This window comes from Mesocricetus auratus, unplaced genomic scaffold (genome assembly GCF_017639785.1).
Source record: "Mesocricetus auratus isolate SY011 unplaced genomic scaffold, BCM_Maur_2.0 Super-Scaffold_100033, whole genome shotgun sequence".
In the NCBI taxonomy this organism is placed as follows: Eukaryota; Metazoa; Chordata; class Mammalia; order Rodentia; family Cricetidae; genus Mesocricetus; species Mesocricetus auratus.
Genome location: NW_024429213.1, coordinates 11,442,518 through 11,458,220, shown reverse-complemented (window position 1 = coordinate 11,458,220; position 15,703 = coordinate 11,442,518). Strand labels below are relative to the sequence as shown.

The 15,703-nt window shown below is 37.8% G+C and overlaps 1 protein-coding gene across 3 annotated transcripts in view; it reads left to right on the top strand.

Annotated features, from left to right (window-relative positions):
* The window catches only part of Sytl5 (synaptotagmin like 5), a 288,981-nt gene extending 273,658 nt beyond the window's left edge, over positions 1-15,323 (top strand). For all 3 annotated transcript variants that reach the window (XM_040733700.1, XM_040733701.1, XM_040733698.1), the window contains 4 exons: positions 2,503-2,611; positions 3,876-4,008; positions 7,346-7,554; positions 11,628-15,323. In XM_040733700.1, coding sequence (XP_040589634.1) covers positions 2,503-2,611; positions 3,876-4,008; positions 7,346-7,554; positions 11,628-11,770 — 594 coding nt within the window. In that variant the 3' untranslated portion in view covers positions 11,771-15,323. The remainder of the gene's footprint in view (positions 1-2,502; positions 2,612-3,875; positions 4,009-7,345; positions 7,555-11,627) is intronic.
* Positions 15,324-15,703: the final 380 nt, after the last annotated feature.

The following is a 15,703-nucleotide window of genomic DNA, read 5'->3' as shown; positions in this document are numbered from 1 at the left end:
TCTCCCCAGCTTTCTCCTGGGCTGGTAGTCCTGCCCATCTTCCTGCCTGGCTACTGCTCAATCAGTGTTTTATTCATCAACCAATAAGAGAAACAAATACACAGAAAGACATCCCCCTTCAATTCTCTTTTAGACTCATTCTGGGTGACTTTGGACTCAGAGAGATCTGTCTATCTCTTTATCCTCAGTCCTAGGACTATAGGCTTGTACCATCACCTTCTAGCGTCTGGATGTTGGGATTAAAGGTGTGTGCCTGGATTCTAAGGCTTGTGGCTGACTTTGCTTTTCTGAATCCTCAAATCAAGCTTTTATAAATCATAAATACGAATCATTACACCTCCCCATCCCCTTCTCCCCTCCTCTCTCTCCTCCCTCCTTCTCCCCTGCTCCCAATTTACTCAGCAGATCTTGTCCCTTTCTGTTTGGGTTCTTACTTGTTTCCTAGATTCTTTGGGGTTGTGGATTGTAGGCTGGTTATCCTTTGCTATATGGCTAATATCCACATATGAGTGAGTACATACCATGTTTGTCTTTCTGTATCTGGGTTACCTCACTTAGGATGGTTTCTTCTAGTTCCATCTATTTGTCTGAGAATTTCAAGATGTCATTGTTTTTTTTAACCACTGGGTAGTACTCCATTGTGTATATGTACCACGTTTTCTTTATCCATTCTACAGTTGAAGGGCATCTAGGTTGCTTCTAGTTTCTAGATATTGCAAATAATGCTGCTATGAACATAGTTGAACAGATATCCTTGTGGTGTGAGTGTGCATTCTTTGGGTATATGCCTAAGAGTAGAACTGCTGGGTTTTCAAGTAGACTGATTACCATTTTACCAGGAAGAAACAGCCATACTGATCTCCAAAGTAGCTATACAAATTTGCACTCCCTCCAGCAATGGATGAGTGTTTCCCTTTCTCCATATCCTCTCCAGCATAAGCTGTCATTGGTGTTTATGATTTTAGCTATTCTGACAGGAGTAAGATGGTATCTCAGAGTTGTTTTGATTTGCATTTCCCTGATGTCTAAGGGTGTTGAACCTTCCTTAAGTGCCTTTCAGCCTTTTGAGATTCCTCTGTTGAGGATCTGTACCCCATTTTTAAATTGGATTATTTGATGTTTGGTGACTAGTTTCTTGAGTTTTTTGTATATTTTGGAAATCAGCTCTCTGTCAGATGTGGAGTTAGTGAATATCTTTTCCCATTCTGTGGGCTGCCTTTTTGTCTTGCTGATTGTGTCCTTTGCCTTACAGAAGCTTCATAGTCTCAGGAGGTCCCGTTTATTAATTGTCAATCTCCGTGTCTGTGCTACTGGTTCATGTTTAGGAATTAGTCTCCTGTGCCATTGTGTTCAAGGGTACTTCCCACTTTCTCTTCTAAGAGGTTCAGTGTGAACAGATTTCTGTTGAGGGGCTTTGATCCATTTGTACTTACATTTTATGAATAGCAATAGATATAGATCTATCTGCAATCTTCTACATGTAGGCATCCAGTTATGCCAGCACACGTTGTTGAAGATGCTTTCTTTCCGTTGTATAATTTCAGCTACTTTGTCAAGAGTCAGGTGTTCATAGGTGTCTGAGTTATTATCAGGGTCTCCAATTCTATTCCATTCTTCTCCCTGTGTATTTTTGTGCCAATACCAAGCTGTTTTCAATACTATAGCTCTATATTTTGCATTCAGGCCACAGCCTCCTCCCCTTATCCTGCCCTCCCAGGCCCTCTCCTACCATTCCCCCTACCACTTCTCAACCCCCTCCTCTCCCATCTCTTATGAGTTGAAATAAAACATGGTATATCAAGTTTCAGAAGGACTAAGCAACTCCCCATATATTAAAGTTAGGGCAAAATGACCCAGTATGAGAAGTATGGTCCCAAAACTAGTAAAAGTCAGAGACAACTCCTGTTCCTGCTGTTAGTATTCCCACTAGAAGACCAAGCTCCATAACTGTAACATATGTGGAGTGCCTAGGTCAGTCTCATGCAGTCTCACTTGGTTGTCAGTTCATTCTCTGGAAGCCCAGTTAGCTGATTCTGTGGGTTTAGGTGACCCTTCCATAGTGTCCTTGACCCCTCTGGCTTCTGCACTCCTTCCTCCTCCTCCTCCTCCTCCTCCTCCTCCTCATCTTCCTCTTCCTTCTCCTCCTCCTCTTCCTTCTCAGGATTTCCAAACTCCACCTAATATCTGTCTGTGGGTCTCTACATCTGCCTTCATCAGTTGCCGGATGATGTCTCTCGATGACAATTAGGTCAGGCACCACTCTAGTCGCAGGATATGGCTGGTTCAGGCAGCTTATCCACAATTGTTAGGAGTCTAAGCTGGGTCCTCCACATAGAGAAGTCAGGTCTCTTAAGGAAATAATATAGGAGGAAATATAGACTCCCTATATTCCAAATGTGAGAGAAAGCGTGAAACATTTGTATTTCTGAATATGCTGTATTTCATTTAAGAAGATAATATCTAGCATCCTAACTTCTTTTCCATTTATCTCCCCTTGGCTAGGTGGAGTTGGCTCCTGATGTTGGCCTTCAATACAGAGGAGAGTTAACAGTTATTTTACGTTACATTACTCCAGAGGAGAACTCCATATTCCCAGTAAGACAACCTCAAGGTAGGGTTAAAAAGCAATAGCTCTGATCAGTGACATTCTCTTCATACAATTGTATAAGTGAACGTTAAGGTTTGGTTGAACTGTGTTACTTTCTCAGTACAATAAAAAATGGGGTCAGTGGTCTTTTGAGAATTGAGAAGTACATGCTATAAAATATGTGGAAAAGAAAATTACAGGACAAAATCCATACTTAGACACCAGCCCTGATGGGGAGATTATTTCCTGTCAGTCCAAGAGATACAGAATCTACATCCCCACTCACCCCTGTGGGAGAGATATGTTGTGTGAGGGGTTTCTAGGAAGCTGCTCTGTGGACTCATTCACAAGTACTCAGGGAGTCTAAGAAGAAATATCTGCAATAAAACATAGAAAACAAAGGGAAAATCCAGATGAAATCAACTTTAAATATCTCCTTTTTTCCTTCTTCCATCAACTTCTTCAGCAGCTTTGTTTATTTTCCCATTCATGCTTATAGTGTTTAGTGGTTCCCCATGAAAGTAACTCATCTCTTGGTCTGAGTTTTCTCACTTCATTTGTCTGTAGTTCTTTGTGTAGGGTTGAGATATTGTAGTCTTTCCCCCATCTAATTTGGCAATACTATATGGTCAGCCATGAAAGCGTACATACAAATATCATTATTCAGACTGAGCAGGTTATAGTTAGGAATATATATATATGTATATATATATGTACATGTAATAATAGCCAATGAATAAAGAGACTATGAGTTTGAAAGAGAGAAAGGAGGGATACATAGGAAAGTGTGGAGGGAGGAAAGGAAAAGGGGAAATGATGCAAGTATATTATAATTTCAGAAAAAATTAAAAAGAGTGTTATGAAGATTAAATAGGTTCATATATGTAAGGTACTTCATAGAGTATTAAATAAAGGTGACAGTTGGGTAGTGGTTTTTCCTCATGTTGGACCTATTACATCAGAATAAATATTGAAGGTGACAAACCTTTCTCCCAAACTGATGCTGACAATTTATAAAATTTATAAAAAGGAAGTTACTGACTATACCCTTTGAAAGTCAGTTTAAAATGTCAAAGTCATATAAATGTCTCTCCCGAAGCTCTGGTGCTTGGATTTCACCATAGCTCTTTCTCAGTCAGAACAGGATGGTAGTCCAGGCAAGATCTTTTCCATTCTAACCCTTTGGAAGATTTTCATTTTTTCCCTTACAGAAGCTTGTAGATGTTCTTTGGAAATTATGAAGTGGAATCACTGATCTCCTTCACCTCCTCTCTGCTGGTTCATGCAGGAAAGAAGACCTTTAAAACAGGGAAGAAACAAGAGTCAGCTGTCATCTCTGGGGGAATACTTGAAGTGTTCATCAAGGAAGCAAAGAATCTGACCGCAGTCAAATCGGGAGGCTCTGACAGCTTTGTGAAAGGGTAATTGTGTTTTAACTCATCAAAGATGACACACTGGGTGTTGAAAGGAACTGTGATCCACTAGACAATGGTACCTGTGAGAGGCCTGTGTTCTGCTTATTGCATGTACTTTGGAAAGGCTACCCTTAAGTGCTCCCGCTCTTATTTCTAAAGCAACACAAGAGGGGGCAGAGTTGCTGTTCTAGCTTTCACCATGTCTCCAGCATATTTCTGGAGGGCCACTGTGAGGACTACTTTCATCCTGAAGGTCCGAAGACTTTCCCAGGAGATTTGTTTCTCAAAAGAGAAGAAAGCATGGTTTTCTATGTTTAATTTACTTTTATTTTTGCTTTGTTATTGTTTGGTACAACATGGTTTACTCTCTTGGGAAAATTGTAAAATGCATTTCAGCATCTTCTCTGGAGAGTGTGTAAGACAGGCTCCAGGACCTGAGATATACAGTGTGTGTGTGTGTGTGTGTGTGTGTGTGTTGTCATCATATGAAGCAAATGGCAGTTTCTTGGAGAAATAGTGCCCTTTAAATGAATATTCTTGCTCATTCTAAGCAATGCAAATAGCAAATCTCTCTCGTGTCTGACTATTGTAGACTTTTTCTCATGTAACTAGAAGAACTTGGGCTAAACCAACATTTTCCATTCATTCAAGCAAACACTCAAATGTATATGTACCAAGCATTAGATGCTGCTCTTTGAAAATAGATATGATAGCTGAACTCACAGAGCATCTTGACACATATGGAGTAAAGCAAATTTCCATGATGCCAAACTATGGCATGATCTTCTAAAAGTTATCCAGGTCTGATGGTAGTGCCTAAAATCCTACTGCTGGGGAGACTGAGTCAGGAAGATGACAAGTTTGTTTCCATGCTGGCTGGGCTACATGTAGCAAGTGCCAGGCCAACAGGGGGCAGAGTGCAAGATTCTATTTTTTTCCATGTACAAACATTTTAAATTTAATTTAACGTTTTTTATTTATTTTACATACTGACCACAGTTTCCCACCCACTTTCCATCTACCCCCTTCCCTATCTGCTCCTCCTCTAGCTCTATTCAGAAAGGGGCAGACCTCCCATGGGTGTGTTTTCTCACAAGGAAATGAATCATACTAAACCACATATTGATGAGAATAAGGTGACTAGAATTTCCCCATCATTGAATCATGTTCTTTAGCATAATAGAAACTCTTTCTTTGAACTGTGATGCTGCCGTTCATTCACTTCAGGAGGGCCAGCATCCAGTTTAGGACTCTGTTCCTTACTGTCTTGTATGGTAAGAATATTGTCCCTGGCTTATCATGATCTTCCAGGGATAACTCAATGTTGTCAGCAACAATTTTTACATTCTCTTGTTAAGAATATATGAAGCACAAATAATAAAGAACAGTACTTCATTCTATTTTTTAAACTAACTTTCCAGTAAATTCTCTTATGGATATTTAAACATTAAGCCAATTTAAAAATTATCCAAGGAGTTGGAGAGATAGTTCAATGGTTAAGAGCACTGACTGCTCTTACAGAGGACCCAAGTTCAATTCCCAACACCCACAAGGCAGCTCACAACTGTATGTAACTCCAGTTCCAGGAAATCTGATACCTTCTTCTGATCTCCATAGGCACTGTTTGCACATGGTACATAGATATACATGCAGGGAAAACACTCATATACATAAAAAGAAAGAAAGACTCTTAAAAATGAACTAAGCTATCTTTTAAAAGAGCCAGAGAGCAAGCAAGAACGGATACATAGGTAATATTATAAAAGGCATAAATTATATAAATACATGTGATCTGCTTATGAACTGAAATACCTATGACTTAAGAAAGACATAAGGGCCTACAAGATGGCTCAGCAAGTAAAAAGAAATGGGCTTGCTACTAAACCTAATCAACCAATTTTGATAACTGGAACCCGCCTGATAAGAAAAGGACAATTGACTCTTGCATGTAAACAATGACTGAAGGCAATTTATCTAGAGTAGGATGTGGAAACATCCTGATTATCAGGGACAAATGTGTTTTTCTAAACCATTATCTTATCTTCACTGAGGACCAGGGTATCTAGATATGAGGAATTCATTTATCCTATGCAAATCCAGACTCATAGGAAGCTTCCCATAACTTTTTCATAGAGCTAATTCTTGTATTCTATTGCCCAGTTCTGTGGAAACGCTTTGTGGTCTTTATTCTGGGAAAATGTGTGCCCAGATTTATAACAGGGTTCTTTAATGATGGAAATTTTAAAAATTGAAATAAAATAAAATGTAAAATGGTAATAATAAAAAATAGGGATTTTAAAAAGAATCAGTGTAGAATAGATATTGAGAAATAATAGTGTTCTCTGATAAATTTATTAATTTTTGACCTCTTTGGTGGTAGTAGATCAAACCTAGGGTAGATCAAACCTAGGGCCTTGCTATGTAATCACTCTGTCACTGTCCTACTTACTAGTGCTGACCAATATAGTAAATGAAATATTGCATGACCCAATTATCTCTGAGACATTTACTTGTAGTTCTCATAATTGTTTCATGTAGGGATTCCATCTACACATTCATCTTCTTCCCTAAACCATGTTTCCTGAAGGCACAAAGGTGTTTGGGAATTAGAGTTTGAACATAATAGAGAAGACATAGGGCACAGGTAGTCTACCAGAGAAGGACTTCCAAGAAAACATCAGTAAAAGCATATAGACCATGAATCAAAGGATAGAGGGAAACAGATTAAATTGTTAATGGAAAGATTCACTGTAGTATTGAGTTCTAATGGGGAAACAACAAAAACTCCACTTAATGGTATATCCCTTGAAGAATTAGGGGACTCATCAACTTTTTCTAAAACCCACTGATTGAGAATTTCCCTTCAAACATTCAGTTTTCAGGAATTTATAGGTGCTCTGAACATAAAGGAGAAAACACGCAGAGAACCAGGTAGCCTGTGACACACAGGATTTAAAACGAGAAGTTGAAAATATGACAGGAACTATCCACCTTGGCTGCAAATCAACTTACAGATAACCCAAGAAGATACAAAGTGAAGCACTCAATAGTGGCTGCCACCAGAGGTCTTTTCTTTACCAGATGGAGAAAGAAATATTTGGAAGGGTTTAAAAATACAAAAATTGTATATGAAAATGAAGAGAGGGCATTTTACTATTGTGGCATTAGTCAGTCATCCCTCCAAATATGATAGGTTAAGATTATAAGAATCAGGGAGAAAGCATCAAGCATTCATATTGCATTAATACTCTGTTACACAGAATTATTGAAAATCCAAATGACAACTCAAAGACAGCATTTTGTTTTTACTTCCCCACTAATGTGACTGTGTTTACTTCTACAGCTACCTGCTTCCTGATGATAATAAAGTCACCAAGCACAAAACTGTGGTTGTAAAAAAGAGTGTTAATCCTCAGTGGAATCATACATTCATATTCAGTGGCCTGTATCCTCAGGATATAAAGAATGTTTGCCTAGAACTCACCATCTGGGACAAGGAGGCCTTTTCCAGCAACATCTTTCTAGGAGGTGTTCGTTTAAATTCTGGAAGTGGTAAGGAATTGGGAAAGCTGGAACTGGTCTGTAACAGGGCATGGGCAACAGTATGACTACTGTAGGTGTGATTTGTTGTAGATTTTTATGTAGTTTGAGCTACAGTAACTCCTGAAGTAACACAGATGCCTTATTCTTTAGATGATGATCACTGTTAATTCCTAAGTTTTTCTATGATATCTTTGTATCCTTAGACTTAAAGTTAAGGAAGTGTTATGTTTATACTGGATACTTTCATAGAAAAATCTTCAATACATTCATGTAAGTGAATTTCAAAGACTTTCAGATTTTGTTCAGGTGAAAAGCAAGGCATCACAGACTTGTGATTGAAGAGGAAGGACTCATAAGGTTGCCTTTACTCCATCTTCTTTTCACTTCTGTCTAGTACTTCAACTCAACAATGATCACATTAAAAGGAAACCAGATTTTCTCTGTACACAGCATTTAATGTAATGTGCATTCTTCCCACAAGCCACCTGGGTCCGATTGCCACTTTAGCTCCGAAATAGCATACGAGACACTATATTAATTATGAAGCTGTTGGCCATTTACTGTTGTTTCTCATTGGCCAGCTCTGAGTTAATTATTGATCCATAATTACTAATATATATTTTTAGAAGGACTTATCTTTCCGAGGACACCCTCCTGATGTGTCCTTTCCTCCTGGGAGATTACATGGCGACTACTCTCTTCACTACATTTCCCAGAATCTTCCTAGACTCCTAGTCCCACCCATCTTGCTTCCCTATAGGCCAACAGTGCTTTATTGACATATACACAGAAGGACTTCCCTCAACATCTCCTCTTTCATGTCTAGATAAAAAGAAAATTTTTAACTTTAACACAGTCAAATTATATATAACAGAACAGTTATCAAGCAAGAATTATAGTTACAATATTTTGTCCGTTAACATTTAGCAATATTTAAAGAAAGTATTTTATTATCTATCTTATCCATGTGAGTCTAATTCTTATATATAGCTCATCTTTTATCATAACTAAGGAAAACAACTATAACTATCAGTCTTCAACTCCATCAAAGACTGCGGAAGGATAATATATAAATATTAGAATTGAAAGAGACATCTCGCTACCTGGACAGTCAACCAAAGTTCTTGTGTAACATTGGGGCATCCATCTTCAGACCATAGGCCACAGTGTGTCTGGAAGACTTCTCAGCAGACCAGAAAATTTTAAACTCTATGCCTGCATTGGCAGTTTGTCAGTCATTTTTCTGTGTCCTGCAGAATGTCTGGGAGGCTCTTTCATGAATCAGGAACCCTGTTGGACTGTCCAAGTTCAGCAGTAACTTCCCTGTGGGTCCTGCATGTCCAATTTATACAACAACGGTCAAACAATCCAGGCAAGAGCAGTTTCTTGCCCAAATGGCTAGTTTCATCATGTTGAAAGCAAACTCCATAATGAGTTTCTTCAATGCCCATCATCTTCTCTGGTGTAATTGGTGTGCCAGGAGTAGTAGTGTCCCAATATCATGAAAACCTAAACCATTTAATTGCCATATATTCTATAGGTCTTTGAAAGATTTGAAGAATATCTATCTGTCTTAAATACATCTCTGTATAACTATAAGTTTTGACTATTATAAGTATCAATAATCTGTATTTAATTATACATTACATTTTAAATTAGTTATACAAACACAATACCTAAACAAGAGGAGAAATATATATATATATATTTGTATATATATCACAAAATTGATCTAAAATTTGTATCAATAAATGAAAATCCATTCCAATACAAAGTATTCATTTCTATGTCATAATCTCTCCCTTTTACCTTTAAAAAGAGATTGGTTGCGGTCATTAACCATTTATAAACAACCCCATTTAAATGAAAACAAAAATTTATGAACAATATTTGGAAATCTGCGTGTTGTTTACTCCAAAGTGCTTCCTGCTGGTTGGGGGCACTGTCTGTACCATGGGGATCATGACAAAACACAGAAACCTGGCTAAGTCCTTGTTTTTGTGATCTGTATGGTTGTAGCATCCCAGCTGTTTCAGATGCTGGATTGCCCGGGACACTGCCTTAGGAGGTCTTGCTTCATCAAACCATAGAATCCTGGGAAGGAATCCACAGTCTTTCATTTCCTGTGGAAATAGAAACAAAACCTTTTTTCCCAAGTAACATTCCTTATGTTTAAATTTAGAAGTCAAAGCATTTTTAAAATATATAAGTTGGATTAATTTAGCAGCATTTATAATGAAGCATATTTTACCAGTTATTTCCTTAGCAGTCAAACAATTCAAAAAACGACACAATAGAATGCAGTATCCAGACTCTCTTTCTACTTTTCATCTTTACATGGCTTTTTTATTACTCTATTTCTTTTACTTTTATTTATTTAATTTTTTTCTCTGAGAGTTTCTCTGTGGAAATCTGCCTGTCTCTATCTCTGGAGTGCTGGGATTAAAGGTGTGTGCATTTTATCCTGTATCTTTTTCTCTCTCAAGCCTACATATATTTTTAAACACACTGTAAACCTTTTAGAGGTTTTACTTCATCTGAATCTGACTTAACTGTAAATATTTATGTTTTTCTGGCCATGTGTCTGTTATCTGCTAAGAGCCGAGACTGTTTTAACTGCAGTCTTTACAAGATTGCAGGCTTAAGTTTACTGCCAGCACTGTAAGTCTCCTCTTGTCTCTAGCAAAACAGAGCCCACGGGAGAAAATCCTGCTACCAAGAAGTCTTGCTTGTCTCTGTTCTTTTATTTATAAAATCCCTTTTTAAGTTTTTGTTACATTCTTAAATGGGAGTTCATGCCCCAAGCCTTATGTAATGTGCATTCTTCCCACCAGCTGCCTGGGTTCCTTCACTGCCTTAGCCCCCAAATAACACACGGGACACTATATTAATTATGAAGCTGTTGGTTATTTGCTATTGTTTCCTACTGGCTAGCTCTGATCCATAATTACTAATATATATTTTTAGGAGTTATCTTTCTGAGTACGCCCTCCTGATGTGTCCTTTCCTCCCAATAAATCACATGGTGACTACTCTCTTCACTACATTTCCTAGAATCCTCCTAGACACCTAGTCCCACCTATCTTGCTTCCCTATTGGCCAACAGTGCTTTATTGACATATACACAGAAGGACTTTCCCCATCAATCTAATATTGTTCATATAAGCAATGTGTCTTAGTTTGCTTTCTATTGCTATGATAAAGACAATAATGAGAGCCAACTTGGGGTGGAAGGGGTTTATTTTACTTACAGTTCATCACAAAGGTAAATCAGGGCAGGAACATAGAGGCAGAACTGAAGCAGAACCACTGAGCAAAATTGTTTACATTCTTGCTCAGTTTGATTTTTTGTATAACCCAGGACCACCTGCCCAGGGTGGCACTGCCCACATGAACTGTTTCCTGCCAGGACAATCATCACTCAAGAAGCTTCTCCATAGACTTGCCCACAGGCCAATCAGATGGATTTATTTTCTCAATGACCCAAGTGTGTCATGTTGATATAATACTAAACACAGAATGAAAACACACAACTCATGTCATAAAATATAGCAAGGTGTGAACTAGGTCTGGAGACACATCACAGTGACCAAATGCTTTATCACTAGAAACATACATGCAGTCACTCCAAATCTCTTTATCCTATATCTTAGGACAGCCATATGCCCCCATCTATGTGAAGCTTTTTACAGTTTAAGGAGAGCAGGGGATACATATATCAGTAAAATTGAATCCTCTAGGGTCAGAGAAGTAGCTATCTTAGAAATAGAGATCTTCGTATCTGAGGCCAGCCTGTGAACTAACTAACTTGGTTTAGATAAATTAGTTCTCTGCCAATCTATCAAAGTAGGGAGGAAATGTGATATCAGTAGTCATTCTGATTTCTCTGTACAACCTACATAGAAAGAAATCATGCAGGCTTCAAAAGACTGATACATTTCAATACCTCTCACTAGATATTGGAACTGAGAAGAGGTCAACAAGAGAATTTCTACTTAAAAGTTCCCCTCAGAGAGTGTTATTTGCCTTCTAGAAGGTCCACCTCTTGTGTGAAATGTTGTACCCCCTTTTCCCTTCCTCAGGTGTCAGCCATGGGAAGACTGTAGACTGGATGGACTCTCGTGGGGAAGAACAACGCCTTTGGCAAAAGATGGTTGACAACCCTGGAACATCTATAGAGGGAGTTCTCATGCTACGCTCCAGCATGGCAAAATGTAGGCTCTAAAATGGCAAATTATCCAAGAACTACGTCTCTAGTTGCCTACTGTTTTCTCTCAACATAGTACTTGGGCCTTGAATTCTATTTCGCTGTCATTTCTCACCTAAGGGTATTAGTACATGAGGGGAGATATGTCAGTGTTGTGAAAATTTAGGATTTTGCTAATTGTTTAAAAACATATGCTTCTATATGTTCACCTACGCAGACTTTCCTGATTAGACAATGGGAAGTGTATCACTCCAAGCAAACTGTGCAATGGCTCATAGGCTTTTGTATCGACAGAAATGACACAGGCTTATTGGAAAATACTGTTGAGATTAGGTGTACTCAACACTTTTCCAAACAAATTACTTAATATTTCTTCAGTTTGTGATAAAAAGGGAACACCAAGAAGGTTGACTGCTTGAAGAATAACAAAGAGACATGCTTGCCACATTTTGTGTATCCTAGGATTACCTGTGATGTAAAGAAGACATGCTAGCGATGTTTTGGGAGTTGGGGTAGAAACCCTTTATAGTGGCAAAATTCAGGATGGAGATAATAATGTTTCAAGATATACTGGTAGGATTCTGGTAATTGCACTTTTTGAAAGTGAAGAGAGCTAATTGATTACACACACACACATACACACACACACACAAACACACATACACACACACGCGCGCACACACACTGCAAAACACAGACACAAACTAGAACATGTATAGAGAAATTGGAATATAGGGTCATCTTGCTGATAAACTAGCAATTATAGAACTCTGTTACAAAAGTTATTTTGTCAAATATTATAAACCATCAAGTAAAAGGAAATAAGAGCCAATCAATTCATATTGTCACATTTTGTTCACTAGTAAGACTAGTTAAGTGAAAAAGGAGAGGTTCCACTATCTATCTCTTTCCTGTGCTGATGTAGGCAAAAGTCAGGAACTCCATTTTCAAACTTCAATTTTCTCTTACCCAATTCTTACTATTTTCTTATATTATTATAATAGCAAGTAAGAAACTACTCCAAAAGCCAATGACTTAAAATGAAAATCAGTTTTTTTCATGTCTATGAAGATTGACTAGGAAAACTCTGCTTCCTTCTTATAGGCCTGAGAGTGTAAATCAGATGCTTATATCTCATCCTCATTAGACCCAAAGAATAGCCTCAGAATGGTGATAGCAGCAGTGTACTTGGATAAGTCCCACTACTAAGAACATGTGTTATACCTCATTGGTCAAAAGGAGGTCATATTGCTAAGTCCAAAACCAATAGAAAAGGAAATATGCCTTGCTCACAGTGATGCCAATAACAAGAGTGAGGATTCAAGAAAGGATGGTGAAACACAGACCAAAAGTTGAATCCATTATAAGTCCTGTCATTTTGGTGCCTAAGCTACCAAATTTAGAAGCAAAGTCAGTTAAATCCAGAAGGGATGCCAAGCCTGGCTCTTTATTTTGTAGGTTCCAATCCTGCATTCCAGAGAACTGAAATAATTTATTCAAGATTGTATTAAGACTGTGACTGAATCTGGACTTAGCTACTAGACAACTTTGACATGACTCTATGCTTATAAAGGTAGATAGAAGATCATATGTCAAAAAAAGTAGATCATAATCTGATTATTTAAACACATATATGGTCTATGCCATATGTGGTAGGTTACACTTATAATCCCAGCACTTTGGAGATGGAGGCAGAAGGATCAGGAATTCAAGGTGGGCCTTGGCTACATAGAGAGTTTTAAGCTGTCCCGGGCTATATAGCCAGACCCTGTTTCAATGGCATCCCATGCACCAAAAATATGCATGCTTCAGATGCTATGGAGTAAGATTAAGTCCCCATAGCTCATTTCTTCATTTGAATACATGTAACCCCTTTAAAATCTAACAAATGAATGTTAGTAGTAAGAGAACTTAAACCATGTTCAGATTCATTCTACAGAATTGTTACACATATTTAGATATGGTTTTGAAATTTGAAAACTGATTTAAGAGTGTATTTAATATTCCCCCTAGTAAGGGACTACACAAACAATTTAGAGCACTATTCAAAAATAGGCCACCTGTAGAAAACTCAGCCTATTGTAACTTAGTAAGTACCGTACTTGTTAAGAATTCTCACACCATTATGCTGACCTTCTTAAAAACAGATATGAAAACTATATGCTTGGTACTGTTTCTCACATTGGAAAAATAAACTGTCTTCAAACATGATACGATTTAGCCACTACTCACTATCATCTTCGGGGATGTGAGAAGGTACTGATGGTGAAGCCTACCTCTGGAGTAGATATAACAAAGTAGATTTATTCACTAAAAATGTGGCTAAATAATTCTTAAATTTATATTTCAAACTCAAGAACCTGAACCTTTGTGTTCAGGCTGAATTCAAAGCAATTCTCTGTACAATAGTTTCATGAATTCCAACATTTAACCGGGTATTTATATATAACAAACCCACATGCACGAACTACATCAGAAACCCACTCTAGTTGCTCCTGAAAACAAAAGCAAACACCCTCAGATTGCTCTGTTTTCTTAAATGTATGTACAAAATAATATTTAAAATACAAGTTGGGTGTGTTGGTATATAGCTGGAATCCCAGTATTTGGGAGGCTAATCAGGAATCCATATCAAAAGTAAAATATTCTCTGAATGGCATAAAATTCAAGTGCTTAAAGACTATGAAGAGCCTTTGTCCACCTCTTCTGCATGAAAGTATACTGTCAGTGTCAATCTTTTCTATGCCTATAGGGTCTATAGGGTTTGCTGTATAGTAGGCCAATAAATATGCTCAGTCAGTGTTAGCAGATGCCACTGGAAATATGGACAAACCATCTCTGCTTAATGGCTTCTGACAGAAATCTTCTCTTTTTAAAAATACTGTGGAAATCAAAATGAGATGTACTATCTTACTCAGCTATCCACTGTCAGGCATCTAACCTACAGAAGTAGATACATATATGAGAAAGGAGCACCTATATATTGCTTGTGTTTGTGAAAGAGATCATAACCAATGCAAAATCTACAAACAGAAGTCTGAAAATCACACACTCCAGATTTTTTTCTGTTTCTAGTTGCTAGTCGCTTCTACTCTTGTGCCTCTGAGAATTCTCAGCATCGCTGTTACCATTTGGACCCTTCAGTGCTCTCTTTCTCCTCACTTCTAACCTACTTTCAAGGTATTGGATACTCTTATATCATAAAACTTGCATATCCAATGCAGATCTTTCTTCTCAGCTCTAGACCCTGAGATCCATCAAATCAGTTTACCTATTCCTGTCACAGACAAGTAAACAGCTAAGACATCATAGGGAAAACCATGTAGGTCACAAGTATCTATTTCATTGGACGCCTTGAAAGCGCTATGCAACCAAATGACCCACTATGACTTTAAGACAAAATTTACCTAGCAGTTGCCACTGATGACCAATCCAAGCTTGCCAGCGCCCCAGAAGACATTACCAGACATATGAACTTGATTCCAAAAATATTTGTATTACTCCTTTCTAGAATTGGCTTCCAAAATAATCTGTGTTACTCCCTCTTTCTATAATAAAAAGATAATCCTTCCCTTCATTCTCTAAATACACCAGAGACTGTCTATTATATATATATGTATATATATGATATATGTGCATATATATCATAGTATATACTATATATGGTACAATTCTGTCTTTCCATTCACTCTCAAATAAAACTCCTTTTCTTGAGGATTTATTTCTATAATTTTATTTAATGACAACCCACATTTAGCTGCCAGTATGACATCTCCACCCAGATAGCTTCATTGAAAATATATTCAAAGTAAGTACTCTGCTGTCATTCTTGTTCCCTAGTCTTCTTGCTCTAGCCTGTCCCATCTCAGTACTTAGGGGCACCCATCCTCTAACCCGTGACAGTAACAAGGTACCATGGAATGATTTTTATTTCTTGCAGTTTCAGGAGTC